The 17271-nt window shown below is 38.3% G+C and overlaps 1 protein-coding gene across 1 annotated transcript in view; it reads left to right on the top strand.

The window, feature by feature from the left end:
• ROBO2 (roundabout guidance receptor 2) overlaps positions 1–17271 on the top strand; it is a 702928-nt gene that overhangs the window by 503815 nt on the left and 181842 nt on the right. Inside the window, exons 3-4 of the mRNA XM_081087410.1 lie at positions 5590–5747; positions 8924–9044. Of these exons, the coding sequence (XP_080943536.1) occupies positions 5590–5747; positions 8924–9044 (279 nt within the window). The remainder of the gene's footprint in view (positions 1–5589; positions 5748–8923; positions 9045–17271) is intronic.

Genomic DNA, 17271 nt, shown 5'->3' with positions numbered 1-17271 from the left:
CCCAGTAGGGGCATGCAGAAGACAGCTGATCAATGATTTTCTCTCATCATTGATGTTTCTACCTCTCTCTCCCTTTCCAGTACTCTCTCTGAAATCAATTTTTAAAAAAATTTAAAAGCCAAAAAAAAAAAAAAAAAGAAACTATAGGCAGCAATATCTCAAACATCTCTCCTAACAATATGTTTATGGATACATCTCCTAGGGCAAAGGGAACTGAGGATAAAATAAATAAATGGGACTACATTAAAATAAAAAGCTTCTGCACAGCAAAAGAAACTATCAACAAAATGAAAAGGGAGCCCACTGCATGGGAGAACATATTTGATACATCTGGCAAAGGTTTAGTATCCAAAATATATAAGGAACTTATACAACTTAACAAAAGGAAGATAAACAATCCAATTTAAAAATGGGCAAAGGACATAAATAGGCACTGCTCCAAAGCTGACATACAGAAGGTCAAGAAACATAAGAAAAAGGTTCAAAGTCACTGATCATCAGAGAGATGCAAATTAAAATGACCATGAGGTATCACCTCACACCTGCCGGAATGGCTACCATCAACAGATCAACAAATGACAAGTGCTGGTGAGGATGTGGAGAAAAATGAACCCTAGTACACTGCTGGTGGGAATGCAAACTGGTGCAGCCACTATGGAAAACACTATGGTGTTTCCTCAAAATATTAAATATGAAACTGACATTTGACCCAGTGATCCCACTTCTAAGAATATATCCTAAGAAACCCGAAACACCAATCAGAAAGAATGTATGCACCCTTATGTTCATAGCAACACAATTTACAGTAGCTAAGATCTGGAAAGAGCCCAAGTACCCATCAGTAGATGAGTGGATAAAAAAGCTGTGGTACATGTATACCACGGAATACTATGCAGCAGTAAAAAAGAAGGCTCTCTTACCCTTTCAGACAGCATGGAGAGACCTGAAGCATATTATGCTAAGCAAAATAAGCCAGTCAGAGAAAGACAAGTATTGCATGATATTACTAGTAAATGGAATCCAATGAACAAAATAAACTGATGAACGAAATAGATTCAAAGATATAAAAGCATGGAATAAACTGTGGAATTTCAGAGGCAGGTGCGGGAGGGTGGGTGGGAAGAGATCAACCAGTGAACTTGTATTCATATATGCATAACCTAAGGACACAGCCAATAGGGTGGTGAAGTCTTGGGGTGTGGAGAGGGGTTAGAAGAGGTCAGTGAGGAAAAAGGGGAAACATATGAAATACTTTCAATAGTAAAAATTTTTAAAAATGTAGCTTTAAGTTCTTTCTATAATAAGAGCTTAAAGAGAAACAAATAAACATAATTTAGACTTGTTCCCTACATTTACAAGACCATTTTAGTTCCTTTCATACATATAATCCTTTACTATGGAGAACACCTTCTATTTCTTATCACTTGCAACTAACTAAGCACAGGGCAAAATCCAGGACAGAAATGAATAATTAACTCAAAATTTGAAAACAATAAATATTATTTCATTTTACTTTGCTTACATTTATGAATGGATATACAAACCTCAGAAACATATAAACAAATATCAGAACACATATGTTCTTCATAAAAATTTGAGGAGAGTAAAAATGACTTTACTTTTTCCTAAGAGCAAGTTCTCTGTTTGCCATGACGGACCCTGATGAAAAGGATGTTTTCTCTTCAATGTTTTATTTGCAAGAAAGAGAGAAGTAACATTTTATTATCCCAAAGATTTAGAGTAAAAAAATTATATCAGTAAGCAAAAATCAATTAACTGAGTACTATGCAAACCCCAAAGAGCATTTTACAAGCGGGTACAGCACCAATTATCTTATTATCTCACCCTATTCTCTGGATGAATAGTCTAAAAGCCTAAAATTACAGTTGATATTTGATTTCTTGGCTTCATTTGCAAAATGGAGTCATTTTCTTTTTTGTGAATGCCATAAACGCACGTTATATTGTTTAAGAGGAACAGACTTTTTTTTTTAAATATATTTTATTGATTTTTTACAGAGAGGAAGGGAGAGAGATAGAGAGTTAGAAACATCAATGAGAGAGAAACATCGATCAACTGCCTCCTGCACATCTCCTACTGGGGATATGCCCACAACCCAGGTACATGCCCTTGACTGGAATCAAACCTGGGACCTTTCAGTCCGCAGGCTGACGCTCTATCCACTGAGCCAAACCAGTTTCGGCAAGAGGAACAGACTTTATTTTGTTATGGTATTTTTCTCTTTTTGTCCCCCAGGTCAAAGGACCTTTTTTTTCTTAGTTAGTTTTGTTGCAAATTGATGTAGCACACCCTGTTTCTGAATGATTTGCTATGGTCCTAAGTACCATTTGAGTAGAAGCTTTTTGGCATGTCATTTGTTAAGAGACCAGTTCTGGAGAAGGTCCTTCAACTGACCAGATGTGTCATATTGAAACAGATTGAGGGCCTGCCAAAACACCATTTGCTGCCAGCACTGTATATTGTAGGGGTGCTCACCACCCTGTTACCATATTTTTGCATGTCTTAACATTGCATAAATAGGCAGCTGTTCTGTATTTAGAATAGAAATGAGTCAACAGCTTGCTCTCCCTGGAGGATTTACCTGGAAGAGGGAACCACAAACCTCTTCTCATCCCCCTGCCAGAATGTCACATTGAAATGCACACTTCTCAGCTCATTCAAAAGCAAATCCTTAAGCAAATAAATCACACCTTCCCTGCCAGTAAGACAAGAGAACCTTGCTAAAATGGAACACATTTCCTTAGCAGTGAAAGCTGCAAATTAATCAGCTTATAAACTGAGAGCGAGCCATTTGTGCTGAACACTTTCTTACTGCCCCTGCAACGGGAGACAAGGTTCTCTAATCTCCTAGAGAGTCCTGACTTCATTAAGATGGAAAACCCTGTTAAAGGAGGTTTTGCAAGAGACAAGAAAAGCCCTAAAGTCACTCAGTTGTCTCTCTGCAGTTATTCTCAGGACAGGGGATTTCTATTTATTTGGAGAGTGACAATGAGCCTGGATACATGGCCCAAGCAAGAAGCAGAGTGATGCCCAGCTGGACTTGCTCAGTGCTTGAGCATTGACCTATGAATAGGGAGGTCATAGTTCAATTCTAGTCAGAGCACTTGCCTGAGTTGTAGGCTCCATCCCCAGTAGGGGCCATGCAGGAAGCAGCAGATCAATGATTCTCTCTCATCATTGATGTTTTTATCTCTGTCTCTCTCTCTCTCTCTCTCCCTTCCTCTCTGAAGGAAGATTCGTGCAATAGGCCTTCCTTCCCCTGGCTGCCGGCACTGGTTTTCCTCCGGCACCCAGGACCCAGGCCTTTGGTCCGGCCGCAGCAGCGAGGCTTGGCTTCTCTGCTCCAGCTGCTCCCAGACCTTCCTTTTTTTTCCTTCAGCTTCTCCAGCCTGGTCACCCCAGGTGACCCAGGCTCTCAGCCACTCCTTGAACAGAGCCCAGGGCTGACTGGAAGCTTGGCTTCCTCTGTCGCCGGGAGCAACCCAAGCCTCCTGCTCGCTCCAGCTCCGTGGCCACCACCATCTCCAGTCGTCTTCAGTCTTCCCTCTGAACCGGCATATGCAAATTAACCACCATCTTTGTTGGGTTAATTTGCATAGTCGCTCTGATTGGCTGTTGGGTGTAGCGGAGTGGTGGAGTAATGATTAATTTGCATGTTTCTCTTTTATTAGTGTAGATATATATAGCAAATTGCTGAAGTGGGCCTCATTACAGGACACCAAAGCTGGTTGGTCTAATCCACATTTACAGCAGGTGATTTACATAACAAGCTAGCACAAGGCGACTAATTTTTATTTCAAATAGCTTGGCCAATATATAAGTATACACATACATGTGCATACCTATATGCATGTGTGTGTATAATATATATATATATATATATATATATATATATAGCCGAAACCAGTTTGGCTCAGTGGATAGAGCGTCGGCCTGCGGACTGGAAGGTCCCAGGTTCGATTCCGGTCAAGGGCATATACCTGGGTTGCGGGCACATCCCCAGTGGGAGATGTGCAGGAGGCGGCTGATGGATGTTTCTCTCCCATCGATGTTTCTAACTCTCTATCTCTCTCCCTTCCTCTCTGTAAAAAATCAATAAAATATATTAAATATATATATATATATATGTGTGTGTGTGTGTGTGTGTATGTGTGTATATATATATATATATATATGCGATCTATACTAATAAAAGGGAAATAAGCTAATTAGACCAGACATCTTATGGATGTCCTTCCAGACAAAGCTGAAGCTGAGTCTCAGGTAAGCCGCAGATGGCGGCTGCTGCTGCAAGGGCTGGACTGAGGCTCCGGCAACCACAGCAGCTGGCAGTGGCAGCATCAGTGGTGTGATGGGGGTGTCGCCTTTCCCTGATCGGCCTGGTCACCTCCCACAGAGGAGCTGTCAGTAAGACATCCCCTGAGGGCTCCCAGACTGTGAGAGGGGGCAGGACAGGCTGAGCCCCCCCCCCCCCCCAGTGCACAAATTTCCATGCACTGGGCCTCTAGTATATACATAAGCACACATCTATATTTGTGTGAGTATATGTATTTGTTTTATCCATAGACACACTTAGGAAGCACACTTGTCAGTGTTGGAATATCAAAGAATAAAAAAGTCAAGGCAGTTAGGGAAAAGAGAGGCAGTTGAGGTATGTGGTATATTAACTGTTATCAACTATTTTTGTGAATGTTTGTCCTTATTTGCTAAATAAACTCAGCATCCTGCAATCTGATAGGAGCAAGTTATTTCTCCAGGCTTTTCAGGTTGCCAGCAGAAGGAAAGTGTGCACAGATAGATAGGTGACATTTGGAGAGCCAGGCATGCCAGATTTTCAGAGGTTACAGCGGAGGTCCAACCTGCTGTTCTCCTAATGAAAGGAGGGAAATTCAGGCTGGCAAAACTGCTATAAGGGATATCTCTGCTCCTAATGCCACGCTGCCCAGATGTCGCTCGGCAGGTGGAGATGCGGAGAGAATGAAAACATCGCCCTGTGTGTGTGGGTGCTAGTGTGTTGCAAGGGTGAACAATGAGTCTATCTTCTGAAGTGTAATGAAAGCAATGTGGATCATGTCCATATTCATGTCAGGAGAAAGATTTCTCACTCACTTCCCCTCCCAGACAGATACGCCTTCATGTTCACAGACCATGTGCACACAGCTTGTTCAAGGTTCCAAGTATAATTTGACCATTTATTTTAATATATGTATATACTCATATGTATATGTGCTTTTTAAATAGAAGATAGGATCATACTACATAAAGTTTTGTACTTTGAGTTTATTATAAATAGTGTAATTATTTATGAACTATATCATGAACATTTCTCACCCTATTTTCCTTAGACTTACCTTATTTTTAAGTCAGATTTTATAGCAAAGGTGCGTTGTCAGTTATTCATTTTCCTGTTGATGAACACTTAGGTTGACTCTAGGCTTTGTAAGTTGGGCATGCTTAAGTAGTCACCCTGGCAACTTTTTTAGGACCAAGTAAATGAGTCTGTAAGTTACCTTTGTAAGAGATGTGACTGTCATTGAATTTTCTTTCACTACAATTGTTTTCCTTCAGTGTTACGAGATGACTTCCGGCAGAATCCCACAGATGTTGTGGTGGCAGCTGGAGAGCCTGCCATCCTGGAGTGCCAGCCCCCCCGAGGCCACCCTGAACCCACCATCTACTGGAAGAAAGACAAAGTTCGAATTGATGACAAGGAAGAAAGAATAAGTGTGAGTGAAATTAAAATGAATGCCTAGAGAAACTGAATCTCAAGTCTTAAAATTGATATATTTTATTTTATTCTGTGAACAAAATTGTTGAACTGCATTTGAATACTAACTACCTTTTTCACTGTATTAAAAGGGCTGAAAAAGGGAAACCCAAAACAATAACTTTAGAATAAGGTTTCAAATACAAAAATTATATAAATCAAGTGTACATAATAGATCCAGAGACATAGAAGCATGTAACAGACTGTGGAACCTCAGAGGAAAGGCTTGGGAGGGTAGGTGGGTGAGTGGGAAGAGATCAACCAAAGAATTTGTATGCATATATGCATAACCCATGGTCACTGACAATAGGCTGGTAAAGTCTTGGGGGGGTGGGGCTAGAAGGGTCAATGGGGGGGAAGAAGGGGATATATGTAATACTTTCAACAATAAAGATTAAAAATAAAGTAATAAAAAATGAACAAAACAGTAAAAATAGAATTGCACCAACTTGAATATGTAAATAGATATTTGCAGCTCAATATTGCAGTCTCTGCTCTTTTTAAGATCTTCAAATGCATCCGTTGCTCATGCAGCATGTGATTGTTAAAGTATAAATGATGGCCATAAACCATATTAATTAGGGTATTTCTTTTTGCATTATTTTAAAAATTATAAAATGAAATAATTTGAGGTGCTAAATATTTCAAGCACTTTTCCAGTTTTTCCAATTTAATGATATTTATAACTCAACTTTCATACATGAATTCATTTAAAAGTTTAGTGATATAAAGTAAAATCAAAATAAAAATGACTGGTTCTGCAGTTTAGCCCTTGTAGAAAAATAGTATATTTTTAAGGGAAACTAGTGATTAGTTTATGAATATTCAAAATAAAACACCCAGAAAATGGTAAAGTGGTAGATAAGTAGCATACAATTACTTTATTTTTTCAGAGGGTCTACTCAAGATTTGTACATGAATTGTGTGAAAGCCAGTCCACTGAAATAATAGATAATGCCTCAACCTTCTGACATTATTTTTAGTGTAATTTTTGAGAATTATACTGAGTATAATAATTGAGAATGGATATTTTAAAAATAATATCTCATTTAACTGAAAAAAAAGTTACATTTCTGTCAAAAGTCCCTGTAGTCTGGGTGTCTATTATCTTTAAAAATATCTAATAAATGCTTCTTTTCTTATGTGTACATTGCGATTACATCATGAACAGAACTGGATAGGCCATGTAGGAGATCAAAACATGTGTTTATGTTATTCTGGCTTGAACTCTGAGGATCTACATTGCCCTGGAGAACTGGTTTGCTAATGGTCTCTGCTAGGGTACCAAGTTATGAAAATGTGCTCCTGGTGATGGACTAAAATCAATGTTCAAGGGTTTCTAGCTCATGTTTGTGTCATTTAGCTTTAGCTTTGTAACAAACCACCTCAAACGCAGTAGCTTATAGTAACCATTTTATTTAGACTATGATTCTGCGGATAAACTGATAGCTCTTCACTCTGGCCCAGCGTAGTTGATGTTTGCTAGGCTTCCTCATGCTTCCGTGGCTTGTTTAAAGATGTGTTGACAGCTGGATGATCTGGAATAACACACACTTCTGGCAATTGACAGACTCTCAGCTGGGCACCTTCATCCTCTCATGGCTTCTAATTGTGCGTCAGGCTAACTCAGGCTGGTCCCCACGGTAGTCCCGGGGTTTCAGCTGCAGCAAGAGAAGGGGAGTCGCAATACCCAAGCACTTTCTTCTGGTGAAAAATTGCTTTAGTTCCATTGATCGAATCAGGTCATATTGCCAAACGCAGCTTCAGGGGGAGAAGAAATTGCCTCCATCATCATTTCGATGACTTAGACTTCATTACGCTCTACTGTATATAATTGAGAACATGTTGAAAGTCTTCCCAGGTAAAAAGAAAACAAAGTAGGGAATTCTTTCCTATGACATGACAGGTTTTAAAGCCAGAAATATCTCTAATGAGAACGTACCTATATTAGTGTTGTTTGCCTATGAATTTAAAAATCAACAAAGGAAAAGACCATGTTCTTATCTCATATCTCTTTAAAAACACTCATTGTCAAGTGAAGATTGTTGGATTAGGGAAATACCAAAAAGAAAAAAGAAAAAAATCCCCAAAATTGGAAAAGAAACTATGAGTTAATGATACACTTACTGAAAACCTACTTCTCCTTTAGCATCCTCTTTAACAAACACACATTTAAACAAGATTACATATGTTTATTCAGCCAATAAATGCTTCTGACTTAAGACATCTAAAGAGTAGCTGTTTAAAAACAATGATTTGTAACAACTCATTGTCATCATTCCAAAATTTTGAATTGTTTTTATCCATACCACTCTATTCTTCAAAAATTATCTCATAATTAAAATTAAGATGAGGCCGAAATCGGTTTGGCTCAGTGAATAGAGCATCGGCCTGCGGACTGAAAGGTCCCAGGTTCGATTCCGGTCAAGGGCATGTACCTGGGTTGCGGGCACATCCCCAGTGGGAGATGTGCAGGAGGCAGCTGATCGATGTTTCTCTCTCATCGATGTTTCTGACTCTCTATCTCTCTCCCTTCCTCTCTGTAAAAAATCAATAAAATATATTAAAAAAAATTAAGATGAGACAAAGATAATACACACAATTTAAAAGTAAGCTCCAGGAAGGCAGGCATTTTTATATTTGGAGTATTACTGAATCCCAAGTGCCTAGAAAACTGCCCAGCCTGTGGAGTTAGGTATTCCATAAACACTTGTGGAATCCCTCTGAGTCCATTGGATTTATTTTATTATCCAAAGCAAATATCTAGTGCTCCTTTCTGATGACAAATGTCAATAGCAGTTCACCCAACCAAATCACAGACTGAAGACCAAACATCGGATTGGATGGGGGCAGTCACAATTCACAAAAGAGGACTAGGCAGGAGTTGAAGACTGCCTTAAAGAAGCATTCTATGGAAAGGGAATTGGGAGCTTATTTTGGAGGAGAATTTAAGAGGAAAAAAGGGCACATGCAGATGTCAAAATAGTGGGAGAGTTTTGAGTGCTAGTTCCAGAGCTGTTTCCTTTAGGAAAAACAAATGTGCTTAATTATTCAAAATTATTTATTAGTGACTTTTCCTTTCCATTCTTTCTCTCTCTTTTTTTTTCTTCCTTTTTTTTTTAAAAAAAATTACAGATCCGTGGTGGAAAACTGATGATCTCCAATACCAGGAAAAGTGATGCAGGGATGTATACCTGTGTTGGCACCAATATGGTGGGAGAAAGAGACAGTGATCCAGCAGAGCTGACTGTTTTTGGTAAACCTCTCTTTTACTTACAACTTGCTATTTGTATCATTTTTCCCTTTTTTTAAGTGTTTTTTATTAATACTGAACATCAGGCCATATAGAGATAGTTTTTATGGCTTATGGTAAGCAGTGGCAGGCTGGAATTGTCCATTTTTTTTTGTTTTATTTCTGTCTCCAAGATGAAATCTTTATGGGAAGAAAAAGAAGACATTTGAAATGTTAATCCACCTACTCTATTCACTTATTTATACAGGTTTGCCTTTCATCATTATATAAATAATTGTTCTCTTTCAAAATCTATTTGAGATATTATATCCTAAAGTTTATCACTTATTCTACTATGATGCATTTAACAAGTATCTATTATGTGCAAGACAAAGGGTGTTTTTCTTTTAAGTTAGAGATTGTAATACAAAGAGTTTTCACTTTTTTCCTACTTTAAAAATTTCAAATTGAGGTATTTGGAATTTTAGCTGATTATTGAAAGATTAGCTAGCCATATATATGCACACAATCAAAATAAGAAAGAAAAAAATCAATTTTGTTATATTTATGTTTCTTCAACTTTAAGCACCAAAGGACTCTTTAGCTGAAGTTTTAATTAGTCAGTTAAAACCTGATAGATATGTATCACAGAAATAGTGGAGAAAACATTAAGAAGGAGAAAGTTGTAGATAATAAAGATGGCCAAGTAAACAAAAGTAAGAGATATACTACAGGGCAGCTGTGGAATATTGTAAGAGAAAATGATGGAAAACTGGGGAAAACAAGGATTCTAAAGATACTAGAAAATGAAACATTCCTTTATAAGACAACAAAATCCCATTCAAATCTCTGTATGGAGATATATATTATGAATATACACACTCACAAATGCACACAAGCACACACATAGGTATATGCACACATGTACCTAAGCATATTTATGTGTATGAATATCTGTATCTTAATAAAAATTCACTATTGCAAATATATGTGATTTTCTTTTCAACATACAAGAGATAATTGTGATTTTTAAAGTACTTTTTGTGTGCCAGTAAAAGAGACTCCTGGTTCTATGCAGAATATGATAAGATTTTTTTTTTTTTGGCCATTATTCCAGAACACCCCTGAGGGTAGCAACAGAATCCTGAATAAGTCCCGAAAGAAACTTCTTTTTAGTTTGGGAAGTGCCACCCCATGGTGTAAAGGAGTGCCATAATGCAAAAACGGACCATGTTATGATTGCAATTCCATTTTTAGCGTCAGGGTGTGCTTTATGAATATGCACCAGAGTGCAAGCCCCTCTCTTCAATCACTCTGAGTACAAGTAATCTCTGGTAATACTCGGTGCAGATACTAAGCAGCTTGAAGTCCCAAAAGACAAAACCAGGAGAAATCTCATCATCCATGAAAGGAATTGAAGAGTAAAATAAAATTATTCAAAGTGTGCATGTAAATTGCTATCCTGAGGAGCGCAGACAAGCATCAGTTTTTCGTTAAATTTCATGCAGTCACCTATGAGTCCCAAAACGTGTTCCACTCTTTAATGAATAAAATACAGTTTTTCTGGCAATATATAAAATTAGTGGTCACTGAACATGAGCATTGAAAACCTACAAGAAACACTCGTCCTATTTTTCCATAACTACCCGGCGTTGGTTCACAAAAATGTTGCATTACAGCAGTATTTACTGCCTTCAGAAAGAATTTGAAAGTGTTTAATCTCATTACCTGAGCAATTAGACTTACCAAACTGTGATTGTGTTATAAAATATTTACCTAAAGATGTGATGAGAAGTACAGGAGATCCCTAAACATGTCAGGAGTTACAGGGTAACTTCTAAATTATTTTTAAAATAGCTATAAAGCAAAGAGATTGAATTTGTCTAGAGGCAGTTCCTTTGGAAGAATTGATTTAGGAAGCTGAGAAACATTTATCTGATGGTGTAAACTAGTCAGAACTGACCTAAGGGACTACAAGTACAATATTAAGTTGTGGGGAAAAACTAAAATTCCATTATTGATAAGAAAACAACATCCAAACCAAGAAATAAAAGATAAAAACAGTAGTGATGGTCTAACCAAGGATGTGACAAATACTGCCTGAGATTCCCCAATTCTTAGAGAAAATAAAATAACTAGTGTGCTCTGTATAAGGAGGCCTTCTTTATTTTACTTTGGTGCTTTTGCATCCAGGACAGGTTTACCTTTAAACCTCTTTATAGTTCATCATTGTTAGAATTACCATCTCTGACCTAAGTTTAGAAAAGCAAAACTGGTTACATTCTCTCCCTCCTCTCTCAATTTTATTTCCATGTATTATAAATTCTTCTTTTTAAAAAATCTGGCTATTGTCCTGGCTGGTGTTCTCAGTGGTTAGAGCATTGACCTGGTCCAGGGCATGTACCTGGCTTGCAGGTTTGATCCCAGGCCCAGTCGGGGTGCATGCGGGAAACATTCAATCGATGTGTCTCTCACATCAATGTTTCTTTCTTTCTTCCTCTCTTTCTCCCTTCCATTCTCTCTCCTTAAAAAGAAAAAAAATTCAATGGAAAAAATATTCTCGGGGGAGGATTAGCAAGAACAACCAAAAATCTGGCTACTATAACCACTGTATTATAGGAAGTTTTTAAATGTCCTTTGCAACCCCATATTTACTTTAAGATGCGTAGTACAGAGAAAGTAACTGATAATATTTAATTGTTCCAAAATATGATTCACTTATAAATGGCAATAAAAAACAATGAAAAGAATAAAGAGTCTTTGCCAATATAATACGCATCTGCAAGTATTTTGATTCTCTATTAAGTGGTCTTGGACTTAGACCTTTTGTATCTTGAAAATTGCAACTAATATTTTAAAGATCTGCACTTTAGACAAAGTTATGATCAATGTAATGTAATGTTCAATATGTTATATTCCATACTCCACGAATCATTTACTCTGTTTGTTCTTCTTTAATGTAAAATAGCATCCTAGTTAAGTAGGAAGTACAAAGTCTAAAAATTATAAATAGGCATCATAGTGTAAATGCTAAAATCGATGGGAGGCTTTAGATATATTTTTTTATAAAGAACACTCCCCCCAGGTCCGGTGTGGCTCATTTCGTACACCAAAAGGTGGTGGGTTCAATTTCTGGTCAGGGCACATACTTAGGTTGTGGGTTCCATCCCCCATAAGGGCACCTACAGGAGGCAAGAGATAGATGTCTCTCTCTCTCTCTCTCTTTCCCTTCATCTAAAATGAATTTAAGAAATAGAATACTACTTAGAAATCTAGCAATTTATATATGTCAATTAAATTCCCAAGATCCTGACCCTGCCAGTGTGGCTCAGTGGTTGAGCATCGACCCATGAATAAGGAGGTCATGGTTCATTTCCCCAGTCAGGGCACATGCTTGTGGTGCAGGCTCAATCCCCAGTAGGGGGAGTGCAGGAGGCCTTTGATGGATGATTCTCTGTCATCATTGATGCTTCTATCTCTCTATCCCTATCTGAAATCAATTGAAAAACACACAAAAACATAAATTCTCAAGATCCTGAAGACAGAGAAACTAGAGTTAAATTATATAATTAAGTTTAAAGCAATGGTTAGGTTTGGGATATCTGTTATCCAAAATTTAACCGGTATTAAAAACAACCAAAATTTGTTTCCATATGATTTTTAAATGTTTATCAATGTAATACATGAAAAAATATTTTATATGTCACATTTCTAGTAGACCCAAAAGTATTATAAACTAATAATGAAATAAAGAAAAATTTTGCCCCACCTTACTTTCCAACACACACACACACACACACACACACACACACACACACACACACACCTCATCTTTAAACATTCTTGCAAGCCTCATCTTTAAACATTTCTTCTGGGATTTATTTCCTTACTTCTAAATATGTATTTATTCCATGACTGTATACATTATTTTGATTTCCTATTTTGGAAGATGATGATTTGCCCCACTTCTATCCCTTGCCCCACCATCTCTCCTCCACTTTCCCTTCTGTTGGTCCTTCCAGTATAATGACTTCAGAAACATTGGTTATATTAATATTCAGTGTTTGAATTATTATAACCATGCAAATATGGACTGTGGGCTGTGTTATGTTATGATGGCATTTTTTTTTCTGGTACAATATTTGTTCTCTGAATTAGTAATAATTTTTCTTTTACTTATGTTTGTCTACATCTATCATGAATTATTTTTGCAATTTCTAACAGAATGTTTAAATTCCTCCAAATTTTTATTTAGGTATGAAGTCCACCCTGGCTACAGCCTTCCTGGAGGCTTCAGGCTGCTGGCCCAGTCCGACTGGGCTGGGTGCTCCCTAGGCCTCTCCACAAACGCCGTCCTCCTATCTCTCTTCCCTTTGCTTTGATAATGGATGCCCATCTTTCTGCATCCTGTGTGTTTTTCTTTGGTAACTTCTATATTCAGAAATGTTTCTCTTTCTCTCTACATAACGTGAACCTAGAGCTCATTCCAGACCAATGCCTTTATTCCATCCAAAATTTAATTGATACTTTGGCTGCTGACAGAATTATAGTTTAAAAACAGATATTTTTACTCATAACATTAAAGTGCATCTCCAATATTATTCAGCTTCCACTGCTGCTACTGAGAGAACTACTGTGCTTCTGATCCCCTGTTACCAGTGTTCCTTTTTTTCTTTTAGTACTGTCTTCTTACCCCAGCGTTCTAAAATGCTTCAATACTGTGCCTTGCTCTGGCACTTTCTTAATTTTAGTGGATAGACACCTGGTAAGCAATCTCAATCACAAAACTCTTTATCCAAATAACTCAAGGTAATATCCTATCCATTTTTCTATTCCAATTCTCTGTCAAATATGTATTTACTAATTAGATGATAAACCTTCTAGGCCTTTCTTTCCTCTAATTCTTTCCGATTTATGTCATCTGGTTCTTGTTTCATGGATGTTTTAACCTCTCTTATTTCTCAGGATTTTAAAAACACGATTTTTTAAAAATAAAATTTACTTGTGATGCTTTCCTGCTTTTATTTCTTCTGGGTTTCTTCTCCCTGTCCCACCCTGCATTGTTCAGTCTTTCACACTGGAGTCTTTCTTCAAATATCAAATTATCTACTGTTCATTTGTATTTCATTGCTGTTCACTAAGAACACTTGGGAATTTTGTCAACCGATGACTATCAAGGTAGGATGATCATATTGGGAACTAGCCAAATTATTGGGGCTAAGGACACAGGTTTGGGCTGGTAGTGTTGATTTTCAGTTATTGGATGAGAAATAATAGTTGATGGCCTAAGTATAGTTGAGCTACCCAGAGATATATCTATGAGGGGAGATATCTTACAGCCAACCCTTAGGAAATATCTAAGTTTTATTAATAAACTATGGCCTTCATTTAAGAATTCTAAACATAGGCTATTAAAACCCAGGTGATTGTTAGGAACACTATAGTTTGAACAAATAGTGTTTACTTGCAACCTTTAAAACAGCAAAACATTTTCTATCTAGTCACTTATTTAACAAATATCTCATGAGCACCTACTATGTGTCGAGCCCTGCTGCAGGGTGATGAGATAAATAGACATGTGTGTACTCTGCTGTCAGTGGACTTCTCATATCATGTTATCAGCAATAACATAAAACTTTGCCTATAAAACAAGCTGAGAGAAGCATATATTTTTCTCTTGAGAACATTTACTTATGTTTACTTCTACTTCATAGGAAGATTTCTCTTATAAAAAAAAATTATTGGCAAGAAAATAAATTACTGCAGCCAGGACTTAGTTAATCACATTCAGATAGACTGATAATTATCATTCAGTCTGTTCTAGAAGGGCTCATAATTTCACACTAAATAGCTCTCATAACACATGTTCTTTTATATATGCCCAGTTAAATAAAAGGAGACATATTTGGGCAGACCATCTGACTTCCCAAGTTACTAGACATTGCAGAGTGGCAGTTCCTTCTGGGTCAGCTGAAGTTAAAACAATGTTTACAAGCAGTGGCCAGTTCTAATGTATTTTTATTGCATATCATTGGTCTTATAGGACTTAAAGGACTCTACCTATGTAATTACTTCCATAATACTACTTTATAATGATGAGCAAAGTTTATTTTAAAATTGTGAAGGTTATTCTAGTACAGTTGTCACAGCACTGACATTGACAATTTTACAGCCATATTCAATGACTGAATATGCATAAAAGAGAAATCTGTCCACTGAGCACTTAATTTTTTCATTGTAGCATGTAAGTAAGAAACTTAAGAAATTATGCGACCACATTTTAGATTCATAGTATTATGTATTATATTGAATACTAGAGGCCCGGTGCATGAAATCTGTGCACTGGCGGGAGGTTGTTCCTCAGCTCAGCCTGCACCCTCTCCAATCTGGGACCCCTCAGGGGATGTCCAGCAGTCAGACATCCCTCTCACAATCTGGGACTGCTGGCTCCTAACTGCTTGCCTGCCTGCCTGCCTGATCACTTCCTAACCACTCCCCTGCCAGCCTGGTCACCCCCAACTGCCCTCCCCTGCCAGCTTGGTCACCCCTAACTGCCCTCCCCTGTTGGCCTGATTTCACAGAACTGCCCTCCCCTGCTGGCCATCTTGTGGCTGTGGGCACCGCCATCTTTGAGGGCATGGCATTCAATTGGCATATTCCCTCTTTATTGGCTGTGGGTGCCGCCAACTTTGAGGGCATGACAATCAATTAGCATATTCCCTCCTTATTGGCTGTGGGCACCACCATCTTCACAGCCTGATGCTTAGTCATTTGGTTGTCCCTCACTAACCCCCCTGCCAGCCTGGTCGCCCCACGCAGTCTGTTCAGTTGTCCATTCAGTTGTGATGGTCGCTTAGGCTTTTATATGTATAGACTAGAGGCCCAGTGCTTGAAATCTGTGCACTGGGAAGGGGTTGTCCCTCAGCTCAGCCTGCACCCTCTCCAGTCTGGGACCCCTCGGGGGATGTTCGGCAGTCGGACATCCCTCTTACAATCCGGGACTGCTGGCTCCTAACTACTGGCCTGCCTTCCAGCCTGATCACTTCCTAACCATTCCCCTGACAGCCCTATCGCCCCCAACTGCCCTCCCCTGCTGGTCTGATCGCCCCTAACTGCCCTCACCTGCTGGCCCGGTCACCCCCAAGAGCCCTTTCCTGACAGCCTGGTCACTCCCAACTGCCCTCCCATGCAGGCCTGATCACCCACAACTGCCCTCCCCTGCCGGCCATCTTGTGGCTTTGGGCGCCAACATCTTTGAGGGTGTGGCAGTCAATTAGCATATTCCCTCCTTATTGGCTGTGGGCACTGCCAACTTTGAGGTCATGACAGTCAATTAGCATATCCCTTCCTTATTGGCTGTGGGCACCGCCATCTTTGCAGCCTGCTGCTCAGTCATTTGGTCATCCCTCACTAACCCCCTGCCAGCCTGGTCTCCCCACGCAGTCTGTTCATTCGTCCATTCAGTTGTAATGGTCGCTTAGACTTTTATATGTATAGATTTTTCTTTCTATTATTTACATAATTACGATGAAACTTAGTATTTGATTTTAAAACAGCCACATACAAAGTTGGATTTTCCAGAATACCAATTTGGAACTAAATTGACCTGACTACTTGAGAGCTGTGCTTTACATAGTACCACACTGCAAACACTACTGTCTCTAGGGAGATTAACCTTGTAAGCAAGTTATGCAGGTGATTCAAAGCCAGTTAATCTCACATAAAAATGTTAATTGCATTGGCAAAGACATTGCCTCTGATCACTCCATGGCTATATAATTAGGGACCTGGCCATTCAAAGGGACTTTAATCTAATTGATAAGCAGTCAGCAAACAGCCTTTGAGATTTCTAGCCCTGTTTTTCAATGTGATCAGACATAAGGTGATAACATGGAAAAATCAGTGACCTTATTTTGACATGCTTTAAAATGGTCTGTTCATTATATAGTAGTTCAAGATGTTTCATATATATGTATTTTAATTGTGCAGAGCTTCCTGGGATACAAACTCCATTGGGCATTAATGGGTATTAAATGTGATCATTTATCAATTTACTATATGATTCTCATAGGAACTTAAATTTTTAATCCTTCTAAATTTACATTTGTTTGCAGATGATTTTTATACAAAGCAGTAAACCCGAAGACATTTCCTTGTAATTTTTATAAAGTGTCTGAAAGGGGCGTGGCTTGTGTTTTGTTTATGGTAATAGTAGCCACTACAAAGACAAAGCACTTAAAATACATTTCTG

This window comes from Myotis nattereri (genome assembly GCF_964212035.1).
Source record: "Myotis nattereri genome assembly, chromosome: 3".
Taxonomy (NCBI): Eukaryota; Metazoa; Chordata; class Mammalia; order Chiroptera; family Vespertilionidae; genus Myotis; species Myotis nattereri.
Note: the sequence above shows the minus strand (reverse complement) of the source record. Positions and strands in the feature narration are given on the sequence as shown.